General features: G+C 38.4%; 1 protein-coding gene across 1 annotated transcript; it reads right to left on the bottom strand.

Moving 5' to 3' along the window:
• Positions 1-1,849: 1,849 nt before the first annotated feature.
• Positions 1,850-27,784, bottom strand: BPNT2 (3'(2'), 5'-bisphosphate nucleotidase 2). Its single transcript, XM_079796212.1, has 5 exons — positions 27,152-27,784; positions 17,596-17,758; positions 15,993-16,088; positions 9,224-9,385; positions 1,850-7,728 (listed from the first exon to the last, which is right to left on the bottom strand). Exons 1-5 carry the CDS (start codon positions 27,536-27,538, stop codon positions 7,457-7,459), a joined length of 1,080 nt encoding a protein of 359 aa, XP_079652338.1. The 5' UTR covers positions 27,539-27,784; the 3' UTR covers positions 1,850-7,456.

The following is a 27,784-nucleotide window of genomic DNA, read 5'->3' on the forward strand; positions in this document are numbered from 1 at the left end:
ACATTCCAAAGGCTACATAGTTTAAATTATGTGCATCGTAGTCATCCTGACATTTTGATTAGGCTGCATGTATTTCATCTCAAAAGTGCATATTAATTCTCAAAACAGTGATCATAAAATTTATTTCTAAATGTCCTGATCATTCAATGTCTCAAAGAAAAAAAGAATAGTAAAGAGACTACCATATTTTTAGATCATGCTTTACTTCCTCACAATTTTTTGATGTTTCTTAAGAACCATTGCTCAAGAGGCTTATTTCTTGAAATCAACAGGTGGTAGACATGTAAAGAACTAGGGGGCCGTGGGCCATACTGGGTAGTCTTTGTTAGGCCTTTGGGTACCCGACCTCCACAGGCATTGGAGACTAAAGCCAGCCATGAAGTGGTCCTTACATGAGCAAACTCAGTAAGAATCTTGGACACCAAAGCTTGGATGAGCTTCCCTGGCTGGCAATCCTCTGTGCATGTTGTTCACATGGCTGATGAGAGAAATAAGCACTGTCTACAGGTCTCCATGGAACCCTTCTGGCCCTGCCCTTTGTGCCTCTTCCTATTGTTCATCTTAATCAGTATCATTTTGTTGTAATGAACAATAACCATGAGGACAATAGCTTTACTGAGTTCTGAGTCCTCATAGGGCCGTGGCCGGCAAACTGCGGCTCGCGAGCCACATGCGGCTCTTTGGCCCCTTGAGTGTGGCTCTTCCACAAAATACCACGGCCTGGGCGAGTCTATTTTGAAGAAGTGGCATTAGAAGTTTAAAAAATTTGGCTCTCAAAAGAAATTTCAATCGTTGTACTGTTGATATTTGGCTCTGTCGACTAATGAGTTTGCCGACCACTGTCCTAGGGAATTATTGAATCTGAGCGTGGCCTTGGAACCTCCCAGACTTACAACATGTATGTTCACTGTGTTTGTGTGTGTGGGATTCTACTATTTGACCAATAATTTTCTATAATAAACATATATTGTTGATTTAGTAAGAATGTAAAAACATCATATTGTACACTTAAAACTAATATATGGTATGTCACCCTGTCATTTTCATAATCAATTTTGTCAAGTGGGAAATGCTAATCTGCAAAGCTGACAAATAATTTTTCAAAAAGTACTCAGAAAATTTAACAATCAAAATTTCAGAAAAATCATGTAGAATTTGAAAGAATGTCAATTTATATTTTAAAAGTGTAGCTAATGAGCTTAAAATAATGTAACAAAAAGCAGCCATCAGTATAAGTAAAGAGAAACTTGTACTATGCCAGTGATAGAATGAAAGGTCTTAACTCACTCTTCTGATTTATTTATCCTCAGAAGAAACTAAATTAAAAACTAAAACATCTGAAAGGAGCTAGATGACCTCTTTTTAGTTTCTACAAGACTGAAACAAAAGTCTTAGATATCTTTCTCATTGTACTTTTTCTGTTACCACCTTCCTACAAATTTGTCCTTTTCTCTCTTCTTTTGCTTTTTCTATCCTCCCTCTTACCTTAAAAAGGATCCAAGTTATAGCCTTATTATAGCTATGTTTGTCACATACACCCATTCTCAAACTGATGACTTCTGTGAACATGGTGAGAGAGAACAGAGAACCCCGCATAAGTGAGTTCAAAAGTAGATGCATTCAGAGACACAAAGCAGGAGTTATTAGGAGCTGGGGAAGGAGGATGGAGAGTGACTGATTAACGGCTACAGTTTGGAACGATGAACAGGTTCTTCAAATGGATAGTGGTGACAATTGTACAACATTGTGAATGTATTTGATGCCCCTTGAATTGTACACTTAAAAATGGTTAAAACGGTAAATTTGTTGTATAGATTTTACATAGTGAAAAAAAAAAGTTGAGACACACTTTATCAGACATGACCAATTTATTTGGAAAATTCAAATTTGTTTGGCAATGTATATCCAGGGGCAGAGTTTGGAATAATCATTTCATTGGAGGCAATCACATTTTCTAGAGCTAATTGGCCAAGGGGTAGTAACTGAAGCACAACTTTAAAGAATGATGTAGTGTGTGGGGGGTTATAATCATAAATATTTGCAGAGGAAACAAAACAAGCAACCAGCTTACACAACTGAGGCATAAGAAATGCTAATGCTAGTCATAACCCTTTATTCAATTTAGTCCAGCATACAGTAAGCACCTAATTTGTTCGACACTGGGCTAGCTGTTGGGGTTAAAGTGGAAACAGAAAATTCACCAAAATATATAATCCCTGTCCTTAAAAGTTTACACCAGCACATGTACAAATTAAGTGTTATGAGGAACAATAACAAGAAAAACAAAACAAAAAAACTGCTCTAAAAACAGGGAGGGGGGTAGTTTTACTTCCTTGTAGAGATTAGTCTGAAATTGGGACCCCCGCCCTTCTATTTGGTGGTGTGGGTGAGGCTGGGTAAAGCATGCTAAGTACAGAAAACTCGGGTGCCTAAGCATGTCTTGGCAACAGGAAGTGGTCTAGTTCCTCTACAGCTTTAAATGTGTGAGGGGAAGGGTATTCAAAAGTATTTTTATTTTAATCACTCTCATCAACGAAAGAGATTAACAGAAAGTGAGGATGATAAATAAAAGTTTGAAGAGGCAGGGACATAGACTGCCATTTCATAGTTTTAGTGTAAACTCAACCCCTTGTGTATGTATATGTATCTAGTAGCTTGAGTAACACCATCAAATGGGGAATAAACAACGGCAGCACCAGTTCATTATGGTTTCTCCCATTAGTCCATAAAGCTAGCTTTCACTACTGCCAACGGTGGACATAAGGGTAGATGGAAATTGAAGTCCATATTTTGTACATAAATTAAATTCCATAAACATTCCCTCCTTAACTCAACATAAATGAAGAAGGGGGCTTCATCTCAGGGAAAGATGAAGTCTTTGTAGCCTACGTGATCTAATGATGACTTGGTATGCTATATTTCCTATTTAAAAAAATACAGGATCTTTCTTGAATAATAATTTACTATGCGTGTAACATATACCTCAAAGAGAATTTTAACAGAACATTATAATAATCAAACATCAGCTTCTGCAATTACACAAATTACCTTATTATAACACTTTGGGAACCCTTACAAACACAATATATAAAAAGATGTTTTAATATTATTCATCATCCTTAACTTCTGAAAGTTTGGCTTATATTTTCTCAAAGGAAAACCATCTCATTTTCCCGCAGAACTAATTCACCATCAAACTTTAAAAATTATTAAACAAAAGAAAAAGCTTTCCTGTCAGCATTTACCAATGGAAAATTGCAACGCAAATAGCTGCCAGGCTTTAAGGAAATAATCAGCAACTTACAAAACCAGCATCTCATAAAACCAAAACCTCCTTTTGAAGTACGAAGTTTAATTCTTCTTGCCCTCATAGTAACTGGTAACCAGAACACTCCTCTACCTAGGAACTGTTCTGGTATGTAACACAAAATACAATATTTTTTAACATTAATAAATTACTGATGTGGCACAAAGAATAAATAGATATTTTTTTAACCAAAGTGACTCAGGTCTAGAATAGATACAACAGCACACTAAAATGAGTTAACAGTAAAAATTTAAAAGAATGTAATCTATCCTGGCCTTACATTAACTGAAATTAAAAACCAAAGGATAAAGTTTCATTTCAAACCTATATACATCAAGATAGATGCCAGTTATAAAAATGTACTTTAGTTGTAAATGCTAGATTAAGCAAAAGTAATTTTAATGGGTTTTCCCAAACTCTAATATTAAAAACATGAAAATAACTTACCTATTGTTAAGGCACAACTTTTTTTTTTTAGGATAAAATGAAACCACAGATTAGGTTTATTTCACAAAACAGTTACAAGACAGACTTTTTATAGGCATACACTAAAAATAATACGTCTGAAATTCAACCAAGATCTAAAATGAAAAATCACTGTTTCCATCCAGGGGCAAACAGCACATAGCCAAGATAAGTGGCTGCAGTTAGGATAATCCAAACAGTTGCCTGTTTTTAACTAGCCAGAATGGATCCATAAGGCCATTTCAAGGTGTTATCAAGGATAGGCAAGCTGGCTATTTTCTCTTCTGAGGAATAGGGGTGGCACTCCTGCTTTCTTTTATGCTTGGGCCACTAGGGATGGCTGTCACCTTAAAACCGAGTGAAACCCAATATTTGAACTAAGCATCTGAGCCGAGGGCCTGAGGCAAGGGCCGAGTTCCTGATCACAGGGGTCAGAGCAGAAGTCTGCTTTGCCTCCTCCCCTTGCTACCCTTCCCTGAGCTATCCTTCCTCTTACCCAGTTTCGTAGCCACTGCCCCTCCCCCACTTCCTCTGCCCCAGTTTACACAATTCTGAAAGGGAGCACCCAGCGAACTGGAAGTTTGCACAATTGTTACTTAAAACACATAAATCAAAATGCTTATTTCATTTCATTATACAGCTTTAAACAATTCATTTTAATATTAATTTTAATAAAAACTAAAATTTGGGGAAAAGGGACAATTGAATATCAAGGACATATATGACCTATCTTGTAGGCCCTTGTAATCTCAACTGAAATAAGGATTCAAGTATGAAAATTAATAGAAAAAGCAAGTTTTCTCCAACAGGCTTATATACACAAACTCTTGTATTTCCTGCATATTCCTTCTTTGAAGGGAGGGTTGGAAGATTTGCTTTGTGAAAACCGAAGCATGGGTTAGATTTGACAGCATAAAGCTCTGTGATTTTAAGGTGATTTTCCTTTGCATTATCAGGAGAGTCTGAAAATTAATGGTCAGCTAGGATTTCACCAGGATTGATCTCTCACTGAAGTCTCGGTTCTACTGTTAAGATTTCAGCAGTTAATCTTGAGAGAAATAGGTCTATGAAAGAATTCCTTGATAAGGTTTGGGAAGAGTATATTGATTAAAGAAGAGCAGAAATAAAAGGAGAACATTTAAGGGGCTGGGGAGATAGGGAATGAGGTAGGAATGAAGAGGCAGAGGAAGGGGACAGCTGATGGCTACTGAGGTTATTCATGCCACTGCTTCTTACTGACTGTGATGTGTAAAACTCAATTTTAAGGGAAAATTATCTTCTAAATAAGAACAATGAGGGACAGGGAAGATCAGGAGGTGGGGAGGTGAGGGTCACTAAAAGTAAACTCTAGTTTTTGCTACATTTTAGAAATAATTTATATAATCCTGGGAGATATTACATGACTCACTTACTCATGAGGTGTTTGACTGGTATGTTCTGGCATACTAATGTCTCACATAAATATCAATACTGTTCTTTGTAGTTATATTAGTTCTGTAATGTATACTGACTTTTAGAAACAACAAAATTAAACTAACTTTCAATAAAAGCACTTATCATTAGTAACTAGACTGTACCCAACAAATTATAAAAATAATATATTTAACTGTCAATATCTTAATTTTTGCACACAAGTCCTTCATAGTCATATCTACACGCAAATTAATGTAATTAAAAATAAAACCAAGCAGTCATGCTTGCTGGTATAAACTATTCCCATTTTCCATTAAATCAGAAAGTTTCCACATATTGCGGAAAGAAAACTCCAATTCCATTTCTACTATGCCAGTCTTATTTCCCTAAGTATGACATATTACAATGACACAAATGCTTTTATACCACGATACTCTGGAAATAGCATATGCCTTTGCCATCTCTCCTGAGAAAAAAGGATTCATCTCACAACTACTAAGTAAAAATATGAGATCTTCAATATTTTGTTCAGCATTCCTAAGTCCTGTTTAAATATCAAGTGTTCCAACTACAAGAATTTTTGAATAAATTTACATTGAACAAAAGCCTATCTATTGAGGCCCAGATTCGTTACCAGTTGCTAGAGATTGGGTTGAAACATGTGCATCATACTAAATTCAATTTCCTAATGAGGAACTGGAGCTTTGGACAGTGTAATAACCAAACCTAAAGTTGTATGCACATTCCACACGGGAGGATGTCCACTTTGGCCAATTTTATCTCCAAGATAGGAAATAAATGGAAGGTTGCTTTAAGGTTATAAAAGAGGAAGAAAGAAGGGAGGGAAGGGGGAGGGAGGGAGGGAGGGAGAGAGGGAGGGAGGGAAAAAAGAAATGAGAAATCCCTCTCTTGATCGGTGTATTATGGAACACAAGGACAGCAAAGTCACGTGAAATAATGGTATTGTTTGCATACATAAAGTTTTCAGACATCACAATGAGAGAAATCAGACATCCCAATGATATTTCACAAAGCAAGGTTGCAATTAGTGATACAGTGAATAGGCCACCTTTCTTCCAACCAGATTTCGCATGCTGAATAGAAAAATAATGCTTCAAATATTAACGTCAACCTTCATTATTTTAATCTGAAGGACAACCATAAAATATCCCAGAATTTACTACTTTGAGAGTTTCGTAAAGTTAGACCCATTTATTAATGGTAAGAGCAACCATAACTCATTCTCAATGAGAGAATCCCTATATACAAACCTGTCTAATTTTTTAAAAAGTACTTAAACAAAGCTTTTGAAAATAATGAAAGCTAGCTCAATTCATATAGTGTCAAATTAACTTTCAATTAATAGTAGTATTGTTTCCATTTTTGTAGTGCCTTATAGCATATTTTGTCCCTAATGAAAAAATATACAAAAATGCTAATGCTATCCCTGAAATCTTAATCCAAACCTTACACGTAAAAGACTAAAGTGTTCAAGAGGGAATGAATGAAATCATGCACTGTCTATAGGGCAAATAAAAATCAACAGCAAGACGCCAGGAAAGCTGAACCCCTGGGTACAAACACATTTTTCTTTGTAGAAACAAAGCACACACACAAAGAAGTTACAAGCAACCACCATGTATCTATATTCTCTACTTGCTGGTGAACCTGTTATTAAAATTTCAAAGAAAAAAACAATTTAACCTTATTCTATTTAATCCATAATATTCAGGAACAGATAAATAGAACATTTGTTGCATATTAATGAACATGTGGCTTCTTGTGCTTTCCATCTGAATTAAGGGTAAAAACCCCAACAATACTTTGTTTTTAATGAGATATAAGTAAAAAGTAATATTAAACATCTATAGGAAATCAATCCTTTCTTCAGCCCAATTTTACATGAAAGTACTAACAGTGAAGATTCATGATGTTGTGTGAAAATGGTGACTCATAACAATGTAGACTCAGCTATAGATTTTAATTCACGCGCGCGCACACACCCACACCCACACACACCTGCACGCCTTGTGTATGACAACTGTACGAAAATAGTCTCAAAAATAAAGACAATACTTGAGACACGAAGCAACCCATCTCCCCTGATCTTGTATCCTATTACAGGGAAAATAAGTCTCTGATGCTTCATAAATACTTTAAAAAGTTCGGGATGGCCTTAACCATGCAGAGTCTCCACCGATCATTTGAAGCCTCCAAATTTCAGGCTGACCATGCAGCTCTGGAAGAGCTGTCATCTATAATCAACTTTGCTTATTTATGTCCCGTCTTCTCTAGATCTGGGAGTTTTTTGACCAGAGCTTGGTGGTTCATTCGGATGCTAGCCAGGAGCCCACCGTCAATGCCGTCAGAACCAGTGTAACTGATTTCTTCACCACTCAGGGTAGTCATATGTCCCCCGAGGGCTTTTAAGATGGCATTGCCAGCACATATATCCCACTTTTTGATGTATGTCACATGAATGTATACATCAGCTTTTTCTTGATTCTTATCAGGCACATCCAAGAGTGCTAAAACTTTATAACCTAAAAGATAAACAGAATTTAGGTTACTGTTGGAAAGATTTAAGGAAAGTAGCTTACTTTTTGAGCACACTGTGAAAAACAAAAGCACAGGGTGTGCAGGAGCTCTCTGTACTACCTTTGCAACTGCCAAGTCTAAAATTATTTCAAAATAGGTGTTTGGGTTTTTTTAACAAAGTAATAGCACAGACATTAAACCTAAATGAACAAAAAATATACTGCAAAGTAACTTAAGTTATTCTCAAGTATAACCAAATATGTCTAAAATTTTTAAATTTACACCTACTTTGTGGTTGTTTTCTATGAAATAATACATTCAGTACATATCATTTTCTATGGAATATTATGCTGAAACTAAACACCCACAGGTTTCACCTGAATACCTAGAAAGGCTAGATTTGAAAGAAGAGAATACAAAATAACACTACTATCATATGTCCTCTTTGTAATGAGGTAGAGTTTAAAAATAAAATAATTAAGACAACTGCAGAAGAAACTGAGTCTAGAACCTGGTTTATCCCATTCTTACTGAGTATTTGGCCTTTACCATTCTTAACCAACCTAACAGAGAGCCTGTAAGAAAAGAATAAAGTCATGATATATGTAACCAACAAAATAAAACTATAGGCTTAAAAGTTAATAAGCATTATTTCCCCTTTAGTACTGTGCTGAAAAGTTTTTCAAACACAAATGTTTCTGACAATTATTTGCTATTTATTTGAATTAAAACACTTTTATGATACTAAACAGTAATCAAAACAAGGGTGGGCAAATGACCTATGAGCCAAATCTAGGCAATGGCCTATTCTTATATAAACCTCAAGCTATAAATGATTTTTATATTTTGAAAGGGTAGTTTAAAAAACAAAACAAAAACCTGCATGCAATATAGACCATATGCAGCTCACAGGGCCTAAAATATGTACTACCTTCTAGAAAAAGCCAGTTGACCCCTCACCTATAATACGGGCCATATTACAGAATATGCACTAAGCTAGCTGGGTGGGCACTAGACTCTGGCTCATCCCAGATATGCAAGCTAAAGAGTTCAGGGGTGTTAAAAATGATCCAGAGATTAGCCACTGTAATGACACTTATATTTCTGGCATCCTTTTACCACATGAAACATCATAATGTACTTGGATCTTTTCTTCTCCTCTCCCTGAGTTAAACTAATAGGAGAACTATTTTGAAATCAGATCATATATAAAACAACCATTGACAGTACATCACTGACAGTAAGATGCTTTTGTTACTTGAGGAACAGAAATCGCTATTGTGAAATTGTGTTTCTATTGGGAGATATGTCTCCGTCAAGGAAGCATGTACGACTGAAATCCCACCCTAGAAATCACCAAGTAGGAGACCAGGCCTACTTGAAAGTACACTGTCTACTCTCATTTTCTTCCCAAGCATGTAGCAACCAAATCTTTCTCCTGCCATAGCCTGGACCATGCTGGGAACACTTTACAGGCATCAAAGGGGAGCAGGAACATACCAGCACCACCAGCCGGGATAATTGTAGTCTGGTTTCCAAAAGTCTGAAGAGCAACCTGTTTGACCATTCCTGAGTGGGAGCGAGATACAACAATCCTTGGGGTCTTCTCATTGTAGGAAGAGCGGGCTTTCACATTCGACCCACCATCTACCATTGCCCAAGCTGAAAAGCAAATATAATATCCGTTAATAGCACTGGAGTTTTAAAATCCTCAATTCAAAGTACCAAGAGACTTAAGAAAAATCTCTTCCACAGAGTTACTTGTATTTTTTTCTAAAACAGCAGCTTTATTTTTTTTCCTGAGGACAGAGTACTATGTTTATTTTTTTTTACATTAAAATAGGCATGTATTAAGACAAAGCTAAAAAAGGCCATATAATCCTGCCCAGCCAGAGATAAGAGCACACACTTGGCTTAAGAACTCCTAAGCTCCAGAGCTCCCTGGGGGGTGGCAGCTGAGTCGTCTTCACTGGATCGCACTGCAACTCAACTGCTCCTTGCATCTAAGCCAGCTCCCTCCCTCCCTTCGCAAACGTAAGCCCAAGCCGCCCCTAGTGAACATTCTGCAGCCAATCTCTCTCTCAAAGTCTCATTCCTGGAGAACCCAACCCGTGACAACCTATGACATAAGCACAACTAATTACCCTGGATAATTTAAATTTTAAAACTATTAAAGAGGTAAGTTAGGTTTACATATCTGCTTTGTCAAACAGTATAAGAAACGGTACTAGATTTCAAAAAAGAACAGAAGTTTTTAAGAAGGAGGAGAGACTCCAGAGATGCCTGGAAATATTTTTCTTGGTTTAGAAGTGTTCTTCACTGTCTACCAAACTATACAAGAAAACAAAACTTACTCAGAATTATCCCAGTTAGATTGTTGTTCTATTGGTCACTCACTATGGTATAAAATATAGTCAACCATGGCTAGCAATGAAAGCAACTGCATTACTACATACTCCCGGCTGCAGAAAAAGAAAAAAAGAGTCTGGGTTTCTGAGTTCCCCAAGGATGATGACAATCTCCTGGACTCTTCTCACACTTCTTGTTAAAAACCCCACATAGCAACAAGGAGATTAATACAAACTCCCTTAATCAATGCCTATAAGTAGCAGAGAGAGGATAGCTATCAACCCAAATTTATAATAAGGGGAATAAATACCAGAGATAGCTGAATCAGTGCTGCAACTGACCCCAGTGTGGGGGACATGGCAGGAGCTTCACGAAGTGCCAAGAGGTCAGAGGACCTCAGTGGTGACAGAAAGTCAGCCAGGATTTATTCCCAGAAGGAAAAATACCTGAAACTTGGTAATAGAGCAGTGAGAATGTTAGAGGAAACCGGAATAAATCAAGCAATGCTCGGAGAGTTTGGAGTTACACTTTATTCACCTTGGTGGGCTCAGAGAAAATGGATTCAAATTCTAAGTCCCGCTATAAGCAGAACTTCCCTTTTTATTGAAGAGCCAGCCCTATGTGTGCTTAGTGGTTATCTTGCTGGTGGCCTTGAAAACAACCCAGTTCTATCCAATTAAAAAATACACCTGGCATGGCATTGAGAGTATGGGCATATCTAGTCTCTGGCCTACAAGGTCTGTCAGCCAAGTTTATCTTCCTTATTATTCAAGCAGGCTAAAGCAGGCCGGAAAGCAAAGTGATTTTTTTTTTTTAGAATAAGAGGCCGTCTAAAATATAGCAGAGAATTCCAAACAGTAGTTTTACAAAATAGGGGTTAGCCTTCTCAAGAAGAAGAGGCTTAGAGAAGACATGAAACCAAAAGTGAAGTCTTACTAACATACTGGATGATGTACAACATATTTTAGGATGTCTCCCGAAGAGAGATAATTTGGAAGACAGCAAATAAAACTAACGAGAAGGAAGGGTTGAAACCAGATGGGATCAAACAAGAAAGAAGAAATGTAAAAACATAAAAGATGCCTGATAATAAAGATAATGCCTTCCTCATGCTAACAGAAAAGATCTTCTGAACTGAGAATCACCAGCCTCCAAATGATTCCACAGTAGCTGGCCAAATATGAAAAAAATGTTAAACCACAATGTCCATTGAAAAATATAAGAAAACACAGAGAACAAAGATTAAAACATTTCAGGCTACTTGAAAATTTATACAAAGCAGAGAAAAACTATAATATAGCATTCCAACATGATTAAAAATAAATAAGCAACAAAATTAAAAAAGAGCCTGGCTGGTGTGGCCCAATGGTTGAGCATCAACCCATGAACCAAGAGGTCACCGGTTTGATTCCCAGTCAGGGCACATGCCTGGGTTGCGGGCTGGATCCCCAGTAGGGAGCATGCAGGAGGCAGCCAATTGATGTTTCTCTCTCATCGATGTTTCTATCTCTCTACTCTTGTCCCTTCCTCTCTCTCTAAAAATCAACAAAAACATTAAAAAAGTAAAATGCTATGAAACAAAAACTCAAGAAAAGATGAACGAACAATAGAAAGACATAAAATGGGAACTCATAACACAAGAAAGGAAAATAAAAGACAAAATCACTGAAGACTCTGCACAAAATCAGAATACACAAAGGACAATTTGACTTGTCCAAAAACATAGCAAGCAATGAGACAAGCAAAAAGCCAAAACAAATAAAAGGAAAGAGAAAGTGACAGGTACAGAAGTCAGAGAAAGAAGAGTCAACAAATATACATTAGGAGTCCCTGAGAAAGAAAAACAAAACAATGAAAGAGAACTAACCTTGAAAATTATGATTCAAGAAAATGTTCCTGAAATAAAAGAAGACCTAATTATCCACACTGAGAGACATACTATGTAGACATCTGACCAGAATGCCAAATCTGAATCAGAGATATAGCATTGCTCTATTATTAGACTACAAAGATAAAGCTCTTTGGCATTCCAGGCAAAAAAGACCAAGCCCTTTCCAAGGGAAAGAAAATCAATTATCAGCCTCTTTGCCAACAAGAATCAACATGTGCCCACACAAATACCACAGCAGTTCAACAGTTTCTACATTATCCAAGAAAAAAGGGTATAAGATGGGAGCAATGAATCAATTTAATGAATATAAGAGGAAAACAAAGATAGGAAAAAGATGTTAGAATAAAGATATGTAAATGTTATCTCAGAGTTGCTTGGAGAGACTCAAAAGATACCATTTAAATCTGAAGAGTTAAACAATAGTGTAGAAAGATAAACATAAAAAAAAGACATACATGGTGGGTGGTCAAGAAGAAGGCTAAAATAAGCTGACTTAATTGTTGCTCATAGGAGAGAACCAACAGATAATTCCTAAAGAAGGGGACCATATAATATTAAGGTTTAAAAAAACAAATTTAACCTAAAAAATAATAATTCTAGTTTGAACGATACTGAATACATAAATATCCATGAGATCATAAGTATATATAAAAAAAGGAGAAAGCCTGCTCTTTCCCTCCACCTGAAAATAACATTTGTTCTCACTGCAGGCAGTTTTCACCCTAACTCCTTAAATGAAAACTGGTATAGGAAAAGAGTTATACGCTTATCTTGAAAGAACAACATTTCAAGACAAATATATAACTTCAGTTGATGGAGAAATTTCCCTTATAGAAAAATTCTAGCTATTAGATGTAGAAAAAAAAAATCAGAAGATCCCATTTTACATTTTTAATAGATGATAAAATTATTATGTGAAAAGTTTAATATGACTCACATCCTGGGTGGGACGGAGCAGGACAACATGAGAGTTCATCACACTACCCAGAAGGGAGAGCAATTTAAAATTTATGAATTGTTTATTTCTGGAATTCTCCATTTAATATTTTTAAGACCATGGTTGATCTCAGGTAACTGAACCACAGAAAATAAAACTGCAATAAGAGGAGACTACTGTATATAAAAATTTATTACCATTTTATATTTGAAATTATTCTTAATAAACATTTTTTTAAAAGAAAAAATTCAAAAACTGAGAAGAAAAAATAAAAATCCTCTAATTTTTTTTTAGAAATGACCCAAAATATGATTTTACTAAGAAGTGAATTTACAATGCCATATCTCTAGAGGTCAGTATTGTGTAAGAGAATCAAGATAGCATTATATCAGTAGATAGTACCAGAATTATTTTATTTATTTTTTAATCCTCACCTGAGGGTATTTTTCCATTGATTTTAGAGAAAGTGGAAGAAAGAGGGAGAGACATATAGAAATATCAATGTGGGAGAAACACACTGATTGGTTGCCTCCTGCACATGCCCTGACCAGGGCCTCCGCTGAGGAGGAGCCTGCAAACGAGATATGTGCCCTTAACTGGAATCGAACCTGGGACCCTTCGGTTCACAGCCAACACTCTATCCGCTGTGCCAAACTAGCTAGGGCATACCAGAATATTTTTAGATAAAAATTACTAATTTAGTATTTTTAAAAATATATTTCATGTTACATAAATTCAATACATTCAGTCATAACACTTCTATGGACAAAATTACTTCAATCACCTTAAAAAACACAGTAGGTACTTAAAATACTAATGACTGGTGATAATGAGGTAATGGTGAAAAGGTAAAATAACAGCTTACAGAATGTGTTTATTCTCTCTGTAAGATATGCTTTTAAAAGTCCAGCAAGAAATAACATGTGCCCTGATCAGGAATCAAACTGAGCCACACTGGCCAGGGCTATAACTTATTTTTAATAGCTACCATTTTCACTGCGTGGATATCTACACTTATACATTACTTCATTAAAATACTACTCACGTATCTCTTGCTTCTAATTTCAAATTCAATGAATTAATTCTAATTAAATCTGGTAAGAATTTTCGTCAGCTTTACAAAAAACTGCCACCAATAATATCTACCTCCCATTTATTACAGCCATGTTGCTAAATTCTGGTAAACACACTATTTGACAGTTGGTATTCTGTAAACATCAATATTCAGTCTGGATCTGAAAATAACAGTCCAAGAATAAGGCACACCAAACAAACCTTTGATCCAGGAATAGCAGGTCAACCTACACCTAATTAAGGACTATGGGTTATTCTGGGTATCTGCTGACTAGCAAGCACCTTATGTTCCAGTATGCTGGGCAAGAAAGCTGTACCACAGAAGAACAGGGCATTTTATTAGTAACTTAACGCGTTTTTTGGGACACAACTCATTTCTATAAGTTAGAGACTTGGCTTTCTTATTCTAAGGAGTTAGATAAGCCTATGGGGAGAAATACATATTTTTATAAAATAAAGCTTTTTTTCCAATGGGTAGTTTCCTATCCCAATTTTTCCCCCTAAATGAACAGATGTGGAAACTAGGTCCAAAGAATGTGAATCTATTTGCCTATCTGATATCAATTTCCTCTGCATTCCCTTTATTACAGTTCTAATTCTCTTTGAAGTAGCAGACTCAGCTTGTAGCTAAGGGTGCCATGTGACATCTGGCCAATGAGATGAAGGAGAGGGCCAAGTTAATAGAAAGAAGGGCTAGCTAGCATAGATCTTTTGTGTACCTTCTTTCCTCTTTTTTCCTGCCTAGCATAGACCTATGCAAACCAGAAGCGCCAAACTTTGAGTATAAAATAAAAAGCCATCTTCTAAGAAAAAAGCAAAAACAGAAAAGTCAGCTTAACAGCATTACAAAGCCACTAAACAATCCCTACACGCTTGGCCCTCTTATTAGATGAGAATAATAAAGCTTGTACTTGTTTAACCATTATAATCAGATTTACTTTATATGCAGCTAAAGGAAATCCTGATATAGAAGAGGCAATAAGGGACACTGTCAAAAGAATGAGGGCTTCAAAGACTTTAGCCCTGTACTTAACTTTAATATACACATTTTTTTTATTAAAAAATTCACCGTCACTATAATTCCTATTTTACATTCTTTCCAGAGTTATTTTAAGGGTGAAGTGATTTTATGTCAATACATTTCATAAACTGAAAATACTAAACAAATGTGAGATATTCAAAAAGACTAGTTAGCCCTTACAGTAACATTTATAAATGTATGGTTTTCATTGTAAGAGCTGGTAAGCCCCTTTTCCATCTATAAAATACAGTAACATTTTTCCTTATCACATAGTTATCAAAAAGTTGAACTGAGATAGCATTAAGTATACTACAAACTACTAAATACTATACAAATGTTAGTATTCATGGAATTATGTGCTATACTGATTTGCACCAAATTCCTGGGTTGATTCCTCCTCTAATTTAGCTGAATGAGCTTGAGGAATTTATCAATTTTCTGAGTCTCATGTTTCTCATCTCTAAGTGGGAATACTAATAGTAATTGTGTCCCTCACAAACTATATTAAGTGTATTAGTACCGCTATTGAGATTTTCACAGTGACACCATCCATTTTTTATGTTGAGGTTGGCATTGCCCTTAAGCACCAGAATACCACTATGCCCTTAACCACAAGATCAAGCTCATTTTCTGATATGACAACAGATTTTGTTAAGACCACTTCAGGGTGGATCTCAGAATACACACAGAATCCAATGTGTAAGAGCCTTGGACCTCAGCTACTGGGGAGTCAATATAACTGTATTCCTCAATACACTAAGAATCTCTCATCTTCATTACACATTATCTATCCTCTAAAGAAAGTTTAGACAGTTCTGCTTTGTCATGTATTCTGAGGACCAATAATAAAATCCTTACTGTATCCAGTGAAGGGGTGAGGTAGGGGAGGGGATTGACTCTAATAATTACAGAGCTACAGTTGAGATTCTGACAGGATGGTAAGCACTACAGACAAATGATATAATAACATTAACTCTTGCTCTAACATATTTCTTACCTGTATATTCAGAAAATGGCTTATGTATTACTCCGAGGACAGGTTTACCATATACAGCCACACAAACCATAGTAGTGACATACTTTCGAAGATCCTCTATGAGAAATAAACAACAAACACAATTGTTAAAGTAACATATAAATTCAGAATATAATGTTATAGTTTACTTCATTAAAAATTTATGTACATTTTATAAAATGCCTTTCACAGTCAACAATCCCCTCAGAGTCTAGATAGTAAGCGCCAGTTAAGGAAGTAGTTGAGTTTTGGTTTTGTAAGCATATTACCTGGGTTATTCCCCCAGATTATCATTTATTAGCTGCATTTCTTTGGGCAAATTATTTAAATTCAGTTTCCTCATCTGTAAATTACAGACACTAATTAAGTACTCATCTTTAAATATTAAAATTATTTTTAATTTTAGCATTAAATTTAAAAAATAACCTTCTCTGCACAAGGGGTGAGCTCACTACATATTATGACTATTATATGATCAGGCCAATCTCAGTTTCAGAAAAACATTTTATGCACAACACTGTTTTATAATTTCAGTTATTATTAGATAACAACGTAGTGTCTTCTCTCTGTTCTCGAAATAGTTACTTATTGAGTGTCTATTAAGGGTCAAGTTCAGTGCTTAAGCTCCAGAATTCCAAGGTGACAAAGCAGAAGCCCCCACATTCAGAGAACTTACCACCTAGAAGGAAGACAAATGTATAAGCAACCACCTTTAACATATGCACCAAGAGAACAGAGAAAAGGCAAGCATTAGATACCTCTGGGTAAGAAACAAGGCATGGGAAAGGATCCACAGAAATGAAATCTGAACTAACACGAGGTAAAAAGAATGAAAATAGGGAGTGGGGTGATAATTCTGTTTTGCTAATTATTTACTCTCTGGGTGACTAGGGTTTACTATTTAGAATTTTAACAGTAGAGGTATATGCAATAAAATAAAAATTCCCACTATCACAGGTAAATATTGTATTCTGACTATATAAATATATATCTAAATAACACGTACCTCAATATATAAGTAAACACCTCAAGAAGTGTCAAATAGGAACCATTTGTTGTAACTGATAAAACTCTCCTTCACTGAAGAATCAGTGACATAATGAGCCATTATCACCAATAAGCATATGGCATACAGCCCAGCCAGTGTGGTTCAATGGTTCAACATCGACCTGTGATTTAGGAGGTCACAGTTCAATTCCCAATCAGGATACATGTCTGGGTTGCAGGCTCGATCCCCAATAAGGGGTGTGCAAGAGGCAGCCAATCAATGATTCTCTCACATCATTGATGTTTCTCTCTCTCTCCCTCTCTGAAATTAATTAAAAAATAATAATATATACATATTTATATTAAAAAAAGAGTATGACATACATTGGTGGGGGGTAGGGACATTGAGAATAACCAATCCAGTGCAAATGGGTCATATGATACTGCATTAATCTAGCTCTGAGTAAAATCTAATGGAAAAGTTATCTGAGAGTGGTAAAATATCTACTACCATGTATATACTACCTGCCCTCATTCTGATTTTCTGATATATAATGACAATCTAAAGTTTGAGATCAATTTTAAATTTTAAAATTACCCGTATACTCCTGTGTAGCATCAAGTGGGTCGATCCAGACAGTAACACTTTCTGCTGGCACCTCCTTGGGGGTGGCTATTTCCTTCAGGATGTCCTCAGGAATTTTACGATCCCATAAGATAACCTCCTGATCCGTTGCATCCACATGTTCTTCTGTATTTATCTGCATCAAAAAGAGATAATAGTTAAAAATTTTTTAGAGTAAGAAAGAAAATCACTACCTAGGAAAGCACAAAAGAGAAAAACCTTTCAGACAAAAATCACATAAATTTAAAGTAGGTAAATCAATATTTTTTTTAATTTCAAGACATTTCACTACAAAATGAAACTATATTGTAAGAGAAATTCCAACAATATTTTGTCTTCAAGTACTTTCCAATCTAATATTCAAACTTAGCTTGTTGTCAAAGAAAGACAAAGACTCCAGATATAGAAAATATAAAGTAAGCCTCAAAGAAACAAGCGGGTACTGTGCTTTCTGACAAGCTCCCTTTCCAGAGTAGATCAATGTGTTAAACTGAATGTGATGCCATGCCTAGACCCCATTACTAACGAGTCAGAGTGTTTATAACACTAACAGTATATGAGCAAAGTCATACAGGGTGAAAACCCACAGCTATCAGCAATCTCTGGAAAGTACCCTGAAATATCCTAATGACATTGAAGAGGTTAAAAATAGTAATATTCCTGAAACTCCAAGCCACATAAATCATAAACTATTTCTAATACAGTGTATAGTAAACATCCAATTCATCCACTCACTTTTTCCTTTGTTGGTTTGCAAATGTTTACTGATTCTTACTTTATACCAGACATGCATGATGTTGATCAACGTGAGACAAAAGTCTCTGTCTTTGTGGAGCTTACATTCTATTGAAGGAGATAAACAATATACAAAATAAATAAATAAGCATGTGGTATGCTAGAGAAAATAAAACAGGGAAGAACAGGAAGTGTGTGTAGGAGAGTAGAAAAGGATTGTTCTTTAAGATAGGGTGGCTAGGATTATTCATAATGGCCCCAAAATGGAAACTACCAAAGGTCCATCAACTGATGAATAAACAAAATGTGGTACATCCATACCATAAAACATTATTCAGCCATAAAAAGAAATGAGGTAGTGATTCATACCATAGCATGGATAAACCCTAAAACATTATACTAAATGAAAAAGAAGACACAAGAGACTAAATACTAGATGATTCCATTTATGTGAAATGTCTAGAACAGGCAGATCTAGGGAGATAGTAGATTAGTGGTTGCCTGGGCAGAGGGTAGAACAGGGATTAGCAGTAAATGGGCACAGGGATATTTTTAGGGTGATGAAATTTTTCTAAAACTGATTAACGACAATGGTTGCACAATTTGGCCTATTCACCAAAAACTACTGAATTGGACATTTGAAATGAGCAAATTATATGATATGTAAAATATGCTGCAATGAAGTTGTTAGTTTGTTTTTAAAAGACAGGGTAGCTAAGAAAGGCAACACTGAAAAGGTGGTATTAGAGTGAAAATCTAAAGGAGACTAGCAAGTATGTAAAGGGCACACACTCCATCCAGCCCATGGAATAAAAAATGCAACAGCCCTAAGGCGAGCGTGTGCCTGGTATATTCAGAGTACAGCAAGGAGGCAAACATGGCTAGAGCAAATGAGCTAAGAAAGGAGCTAAAGATGAGGTCTGAGGTCAGACAGTAATGGAAGCCAGATGCTGAAGAACCCTGCAGGAAGGACAGTCAGTTGTCCTCCATCATAACCACTATTAATAATGTGCAGAGTCCTAGCCATTTTAGAAAGCTAAAGAAGGGTGAGGGCATGGGAGAGGACAAGGATTAGAAAAGAAGAAGCAAAATATGTAACTGATATCTGATTACTGAAAAAATTCAAAAAAAATTGTGGCAATATTATAGAACAAAATTAAGTTGCTAGATACAAGGTGAATCATTATCAATCAACTGCATTTTTATATACTAGCAAGAAATATTAAAAATATTTAACATAAAGAAAACCATTTACACTAACAACAGAAATAAATTACCTAGAAATAAATGTACCCAAGATTAGCAAAAACATTAATGCATTTATTCTTGCTGTGAGTTTTCTTTTTTTTTGGCCTTAGTGGTGTGCTGTAAGTTTTCTGCTGGACTCTCAGATTCCCAGAAAGGTACTCTCGTTCATGAGTAACCGCCAAAATCTATGTTCTGTGAGGGAATGTCAGTAGAGAATTCCTGCCATCTCGCAGACATCACTCTACAGTACTTTGTTATCACCATGCAAAAGCCACAGACTAAATCATGTACAGTATACTAAAAAAATTCTGGTTTAAATCACCATCTATATCCCATATTTGGATTCCTAGAATAGCCTTTGATTGCTCTTGCCTCCTACAGTATATTCTCGAATTCATTCATTCATTCATCAGCTATTTAATGACTACACAAGCTAAACTGTTTTGGGTACTGGGATATAATAATGAACAAGAGACAAAAATCACTGCTTTTATGGCGCTTTCCTTCTCAACCCAGCTACCTGCCATCTTCCTAAATGAGACTGATTATATTACTCCCTACTTAAAACCTTCCAATAATTTCTCATTACACGGAGACAAATCCAGGCTGCTTACTATCATCTACAAGGCAAGGCCTGGATGATCTGTAACCTTTCTCTATTTGCACTCTTATTCACTACATTCCAGACTTACTTGTCCCTTGGCCTCAAGGCCTTTGTACTTGCACTCTTTGGCTCATATTCTCTTTTACCAAATCTCTGCATGATGGTCTGCTTCTTATCACACAGCTCTCAGCTCAAATGACAGTGCCTCAGAGTGGCCTTCCCCAACTACCCATGGCCAAAGCATGATCCCCCAATCACTCTTCCCACATGTTCTTACTTTGATTTCTTCAAAGCCCTTATCAGTATAAGTCACTTATTTGTTACCATGTTAACTATCTATCTTGACCTACTACAACATAAGATCCGTGTGTTCAGACAGTTCCTTCATTACTGTAGCCCCATCTCCACTGCCTATAAACCAGTGCCTTAATAATAGGTGTTAAATACTTCTTGATTGACAACATTATCCTTCACTAATGTAGTTTCATTTCTTCTCCATAACCATTCTACTCAAACTACTCTCCCTCCCTCATCTTTACTGCCTATCTCGTCCTAGTCCTTAACAGGAAATTGAATAAGAAGAAGAAATCAAGAATCCAAAAACACAATTAATGTTATTTACATGACAATTCAGTTACTTTGGGGTTAAAGAGGCTTTTGGTTAATACCTTAAGAAGGTACCATTTACATAAATCATTAAATTTTAATAAATTTTGAATATATTGTCTTAAGCTGTACCTATGACACAGTAGGAATTCAATAACTATTTTCTAAATGGATAAACACTACTCTACCTATCTTATTCTCCTCCCTTTTCAGAAGTCTTTTTCTATAAACTACTATATCTCAACTATACTATAAATAAACAGGCTCTAGTGACACATTTAAAAACAAACATACCAAAAAACAAAACAAAACAAACAAACCTTTATAGAACCTTCTCTTAGTCCCACATAACACCCTAGCTAAGTTCCTTAGAAGCACAATTTCTTGAAAGACTTGTCTTTACTCACTATCTCCCATCTTCTTCAATTTGCTTCCTTCCCCATGGAGCCACTAAACAAACTCTCACAAAGTTCACCACTGACCTACATTCAGAACCATTATTAAGAGTATGTGTTTTATCATCAGAATTCCAGCTCCTCAATTTATTGGGTATGTGACTTACCTAGGCTAGTCAACTAACTTTTCTGAGCTTCAGTTACAAAGTGCTAAAAATGGATGACAAATATATCTCCCTACAGGGTTCTTTGTATGATTCAATGAAATAGAAAAGGTAAAACAAATAGTATAGTGCTTAACACAGAGTAAGCATTTAATAAAAGTTGGCTGCTACTATTAAGTGTCTAGAGGCCCGGTGCATGAAATTCGTGCACTGGGGGGGGGGGGGTTTGGTGGTGAAGGGGGTCCCCTCAGCCTGGCCTGAGTCCTCTCGCGGTCCAGGAACCCTTGGGGGATGTCTGACTGCCACGGAGGCGCCACTGCCGTTCCGCTCGCTAGCCGTGAGCCCGGCTTCTGGCTGAGCAGCGCTCACCCTGTGGGAGCACACTGACCACCAGGGGGCAGCTCCTGCATTGAGCGGGACTGGGCCAAAACCAGCTCTCCCATGTCCCCTGAGGGGTCCCAGATTGCAAGAGGGTGCAGACTAGGCTGAGAGACCCCACTGGTGCACTATCGGGGCTGGGGAGGGGCGCGAGAGGTTGGCCAGCTGGAGAGGGACCACAGGAAGGCTCCAGGGCATGTCCGGCCCATCTCGCTCAATCCTGATCGGCTGAACCCCAGCAGCAAGCTAAGCTACTGGTCAGAGCATCTGCCCCCTGGTGGTCAGTGCATGTCAAAGCGACTGGTCGACTATCTGCCCCCTGGTGGTCAGTGCACGTCATAGTGAGCGGTTGAGTGGCCTTAGCATATCATTAGCATACTATGCTTTGATTGGTTGAACGGACGACCAGACAACCGGACACTTAGCATATTAAGCTTTTATATGTATGATTATTTTCAGTCTTTGTTATCCTTGGTTGTAGGTACTCATCTTCCCCTTTCACACAATATTCTTTCATTAAGCAATCCTGTCCACAGCTGGTTTCAATCAATATCACATTTATGACTCACAAATTTGTATTTCTAATTCAGAAATATCAAGAGCTTCAGACTCATATGTATTTAACTATCTCCTTAACATGTTCCCTTGAACATACAAGGCACCTCTAACTTAAGTCTAAGATAACACTTAATCTGCCCTCTAGTACTTGTCATCCCTTTCACCATCAGCAAAACCAGAAATGAGTCATTTTTGACACATAGCTAAAAATTTTCTCATATCCTTCCACATATAACTTCTCTACAATCATAACTCCAATTCAAAATTATCGTCTCTCACTTGAAAAAAATAGAGGCAATAAGAAACTTAATTCAGTGCTTGCCAGTTACTGAGGACTAAATAAATGTTAGCTAGTAAAACAAGCTAAGTATAACTTTCCCATTGCCCAGGTTCTGGTCCTCATCTCCCACACAGCCTGTTTTAAAAGTCTCCTGACTGGTCTCACCCACTCCAAGTGCCCAAAGCCTAAACAAAGTATGGCACATTGTAGGCTTCAAGAAAAGTTGGGTAAATCTTTTAGTACTCTAGGACTGAACTAAAGATCTGGTCCAAACTTCGCTGAGTTTAGCATATGATACAGCTCCTGCCTACCTTTCTTCCATGTGCTTCTGATTCAGGCTCATCAGGCTACTTGATTTTACTACAGTAAAATCCTCTATTGGGCCTATCCCAATGAATTTTTTTTTCTCTGTCTGCAATGTTTATTGCTGCACTGAATATCACATTACTACTAGTTACCTTAATTTTAAAGGAGAGGAAACTGTAACACAAGTTTAATAATTGGCATAGTCTGGAGACTGGACAAGATATCAAAGGCAAGTGTTCTTTGCACTATACTAGAACTTCTCAAACTTTTCTAGTGGGCACTCCTGTTGAAAGAATTTAACTCTTATTCTAGAGGTCAGGAAGGCATGGACATAAGCTGCTCCTACCAGCTTGGAATACCATGCTTTATCTAAATCATTGTCAAAACTCCTCGAGATGAGGACAGGAGCCCCTCAAATAAAGAATTCCCTTTAGCCCAGCCAGAGTGGCTCACGGGTTGAGTGTTGACCAAGGAATCAGGAGGTCACGGTTCAATTCCCAGCCAGGACACATACCCGGGTTGCAAGCTCAATCCCCAGTGTGGGGCATGAGGGAGGCAGCTGATGATTCTCTCTCATCACTGATGTTTCTTTCTCTTTCTTTCTCTCTCTCTCTCTCTCTCCATCTCCTTTCCTTTATGAAATCAATACAAAATATATATTTTTAAAAAGAATTCCCTTTACTTTAAATCATAAAGATAAATCTAAATTTGTCTGTTCTGTGTTTCTCTGCAAATCCACTCCAGCAATCTTCAGCCTCATTTTCATCATTATACACAAGGATGTAAGACGCTGTGTCATACCAATGCTGCATTTATTCTTTTCACACAGTGAAATCAAGCACTGCCAATGTGTTTAGGAGAACTGCTGTCCTGAGAACTCAACAAAGATCACTAACATGAAAAAAGTTAACTATAAAAGGAAATCTAGGTATTCTAGGCCAAACTTGAGTTTTCTTAGGACAAACTTGAGTAGGGCTTCTCAACGTGGGCACAAGTTGAAAAATTAGACCAGGTAATTCCTTGTTATAGGCGCCTTTTCTATGCATTGTGGGTTCTTTAACCTTTACCTACAGGATGTCAATAGCACTCTACCCCCAGTTGTGAGAACCAAAAATCTCCAGACACTGCCCAATGTCCCCTAGAGGCAAAATTGTCCCCAGTTTAGTTAGTGCTCCAGAGCAGCGATTTTCAGCTGGTGTGCTGCAGGAGGCACACTGGTGTGCCACAAGTATTTTTAAAACATGGAATACCTCTTTAGTCAGGGGCACTGACTTCTTTTCCCTTTCCCTTAGGCTGTCAAATAAAAAAACGACAACAGCCAGCATGATAGCTGTCCGGTGTGAATGAATCAAAATTATACCTATTTTTTTGTTAGATCTGCAAAAAATATATATTTTGGTGTGCTGCGTAATTTTAGTAATTAGTTTACATGTGCCACGAGATGAAAAAGGTTGAAAATCATTGCTCTAGAGCAAGTATGTCAAACTCAAAAGGCTAACACGGGCCACATAAATGAGGCATGAGGCCCACGGGCTGCGAGTTTGACATGCTTGCTCTCAAGTGACATGCTATATTGTTTTTCTGAGGGGTGAACTTTATTAGGAAAGCTCACCCTAGCAAGTTTGGCTCAGTGACTAGAGCCGTTGGCCTGTGGACTGAAGGGTCCCATATTTGATTCTGGTCAAGGGCACATGCCCAGGTTGTGGGCTCAATCCCCAGTGGGGGGCATGCAGAAGGCAGCCAATCAGTGATTCTCTCTCATCATTGATGTTTCTATCTCTCCCTTTTTGAAATCAATAAAAATAAAGTAATTTTAAAAAAGGTATTTGCCAAAACTGGTTTGGCTCAGTGGATAGAGCGTAAGCCTGCAGACTGAAAGGTCCCAGGTTCGATTCCGGTCAAGGGCATGTGCCTTGGTTTCGGGCACATCTCCAGTTGGGGGTGTGCAGGAGGCAGCTGATAGATGATTCTCTCTCATCGATGTTTCTAACTCTATCTCTCTCCCTTCCTCTCTGTAAAAAATCAATAAAATATATATATTTTTAAAAAGGTATGAGAACAAAGCATTTTTTAAAAAGTTTAGAAGAAGAGACCCCTTTCCATTTGCATGGGCACCAGTATAAAAGAAAAGAGTATCTGTGGTTACTTGATGCTAATTTTCCATAAGAAAATAAACTGAGTGGGATTTAAGTTCCTTACCAAAAAAATTGCAGGTGAGGCTTCAAAAACAACCAGGCATTTAAGACTGTACTTCTGCGTGTTGGGGGAAGAGAGTGAAAAAAGAAAAGAATCTATGGCTGAGTCTCTACTTAGATGGCTACAACATTTGGCCTCTATTCTAACAACATAGGGACAAAAGGAGATAGCTCAACATGACACTATCCTATTTTGTCATTGTATAAATGAACATAGCCTCCTCTATTCCACCAACCACCATCCAAAATGAACACTGATGAGTACATGCAAACATTCACACAATCCCAAGAAAATAAGGAGACTTCAACATCTACAATTCCGAAAGTTTAGGTTTAGTGTTTAGTAAAAGGCAGCTCTCTACCCTTGGCAGCTGTTCCCTTAGTGTTTGCTAATAAGTGAGAAAGCAAACTCAGAATCCTGTGGAAGTTACCCAAGACAAAAGCTTTGGCAGAAGTGGAGTGGGGTGGAGTTGGCATGTGAACACACATGCACAGATTTATGTTTCCAATATTTAAGAATATTTTTATCTTTACCTTAAAAAAAACCTCAACTCTGCTTACTATATTTCACTATTATTGCTTTTAAGCTTGTACGATTTTGTTTCCCTAGGTCCTAGGGCCTAGGAGACCTCACTATAAGTTCTGTTTTAAGTAGCCTCCTAAAGATCTAGCTAAAATGAAGAGTTAAAAGATGATAGAAACTGTGTAGTAAAGTGCCATGAGCTTCAGATTTCCCATCTGGAAAGTGGGCATAAATAAAATTTACTTCTGAAGTTGCTGTGAGGATCAAATGAAGTCCTGTGTGGCCAGTATCTGGGCACTCAAGAAATGTTACTATTGCTACTGTCACAACTATGTCAACTTCTCTAAAACTCCTGTTTCTTCTACCAACTCTAGGGAAGAACTCTGTGTTTTGGAGATCAGAGAGATGCAAACACATGTCAGTATAAACTGTGATAAAGCAGGGTAGGGCATCAGAAAAATTGAAACGGTTGTGTTTGAGAATTCTTGTGTGAATTACATCTGGTATTCAGCAGCTCATGATGAAAGCCAATGTTACTTGCTACAAAAAAAAAATTAAGTAAATGAAAAAAAGACAGAAAGAGGAAGAGGAAGAAAGAAAACCACAGAAATAATAAGATAGACTAGAAGGAGGGTCACAGATGGTATGTAATTCTACAATGACAACACTCTCCTAGCTCTTCCAAAGAAGCCCCAGGTTAGATTTCATTGTTGATCTAATTAATTAAATTCCACTGGAAACAATTTTTCTTCCCAGTAGCCAAAAATATCTGAATTTCCCTAATGCAGTAATGCCTTACCAGAAAGATTCCTTATCAGAAATCTACCCAAAGAAAAAGCAAATGCTCTTCAATTCTTATTTCCTGGAGTAAGTAAAGGATAGACAGTTGAAATGAAGTTGCTGAGAAATATACTGCCAAAAAGTTCCTTGAAGGGCCCTCAAAATATGTGCCATTAAGAGGGTCCTGATAACACGACAACTACAGTGATTCCTAGGTATCCATCCCACAAAGGCCGGGCGCCATCGCACCTCCTCCTCAGCTGCTGACCTTTCGTGGATTCCTGGTAGGTCGGCCAGAAAACGTGTGTTCATACAGTCACCACCTTTCCAGTAATTAAATCATGGATGGCTAGAGGACCTTGGGGGTTCTAGCGCAATCCCTTTCATTTGACAGAGGAGCCCGAGGCAGGCCATGTAGGGAAGCTCAGCCCTTTGATGTAAAAGCCCACCCACCACCCAAAGCTCCCGGATCCCAGGCACCATGCCGAACCCGCACGCACGCACACTCGGGAAGGGGCCAGAGGGCCCGGGCCCTTGCACAGCCTGCAATCTCACCCAGCTCTTCCAGCAACTGTCTGTGTGACCTTGGGCGCCTGCAGCTCAGTGTCCCAATCTCCATCCACATCTGCGAAATGGGAGCGGGAGCTCCACGACCTGGGGCTGTGGGGAGGCGTCTACGTGACGGGGCCCGCTCCCACGCTCCCCCGCTCCCGGAGGGCCCACCGCTCCCCCGGCGCCAGGCGCTCGCGGCACCCACCTGCACGTTAGGGAAGGCGGTCTTGAGCAGGTAGAACATCTTGCGGTTGGACAGCACGTCCCCGCTGGTCATCTTGTCGTCGGCTCCCTCGCGCGTCTTCCCCTTGGACTTCTCGTGGAGGACGTTGCTCTCGCGGACGCGCCGCACTTCGTCGCCCCCGCGGACGGCGGCCAGCACCGACACGGCCAGCATCTCGCGCAGGTCCACGGTGCCGCCGTCGGCCGCGGCCACCGGGCCCGCCGGGCCGCCCCCCGGCTCGCCGCCCAGGCCGAAGAGGCTGAAGCGGCCGGCCAGGAAGCCCGAGTAGAGGTGGTAGAGCACGCCGAGCCCCAGCAAGCAGAACACGGCCACCCCCAGCGGGGACAGGCGGATGCCCATGGGGGCCATGGCGCCGGAGGCCGGGCGCTCCGGGCGGCGGCCTTCACGGGCCTCCCCGCGCACGCCGCCGCGCTCCCGGGCCGGGCGCCGCGCGCTCTACACCGGCGCCCGCTCCCCGGCGCCCGCGCGCCCCATCGCTCCTTCCCGGGAAAGGCTGAGCCGCGCCGCGAAGCGCACCTGCGCCGTCCCCGCGTGCCCAACTCACCGGGACGGTGCAGCCGGGTCTCGCCTCCACGTTAGCCAACTGCCGGGAGG

This window comes from Cnephaeus nilssonii, assembly GCF_951640355.1.
Source record: "Cnephaeus nilssonii genome assembly, chromosome: 18".
Taxonomy (NCBI): domain Eukaryota; kingdom Metazoa; phylum Chordata; class Mammalia; order Chiroptera; family Vespertilionidae; genus Cnephaeus; species Cnephaeus nilssonii.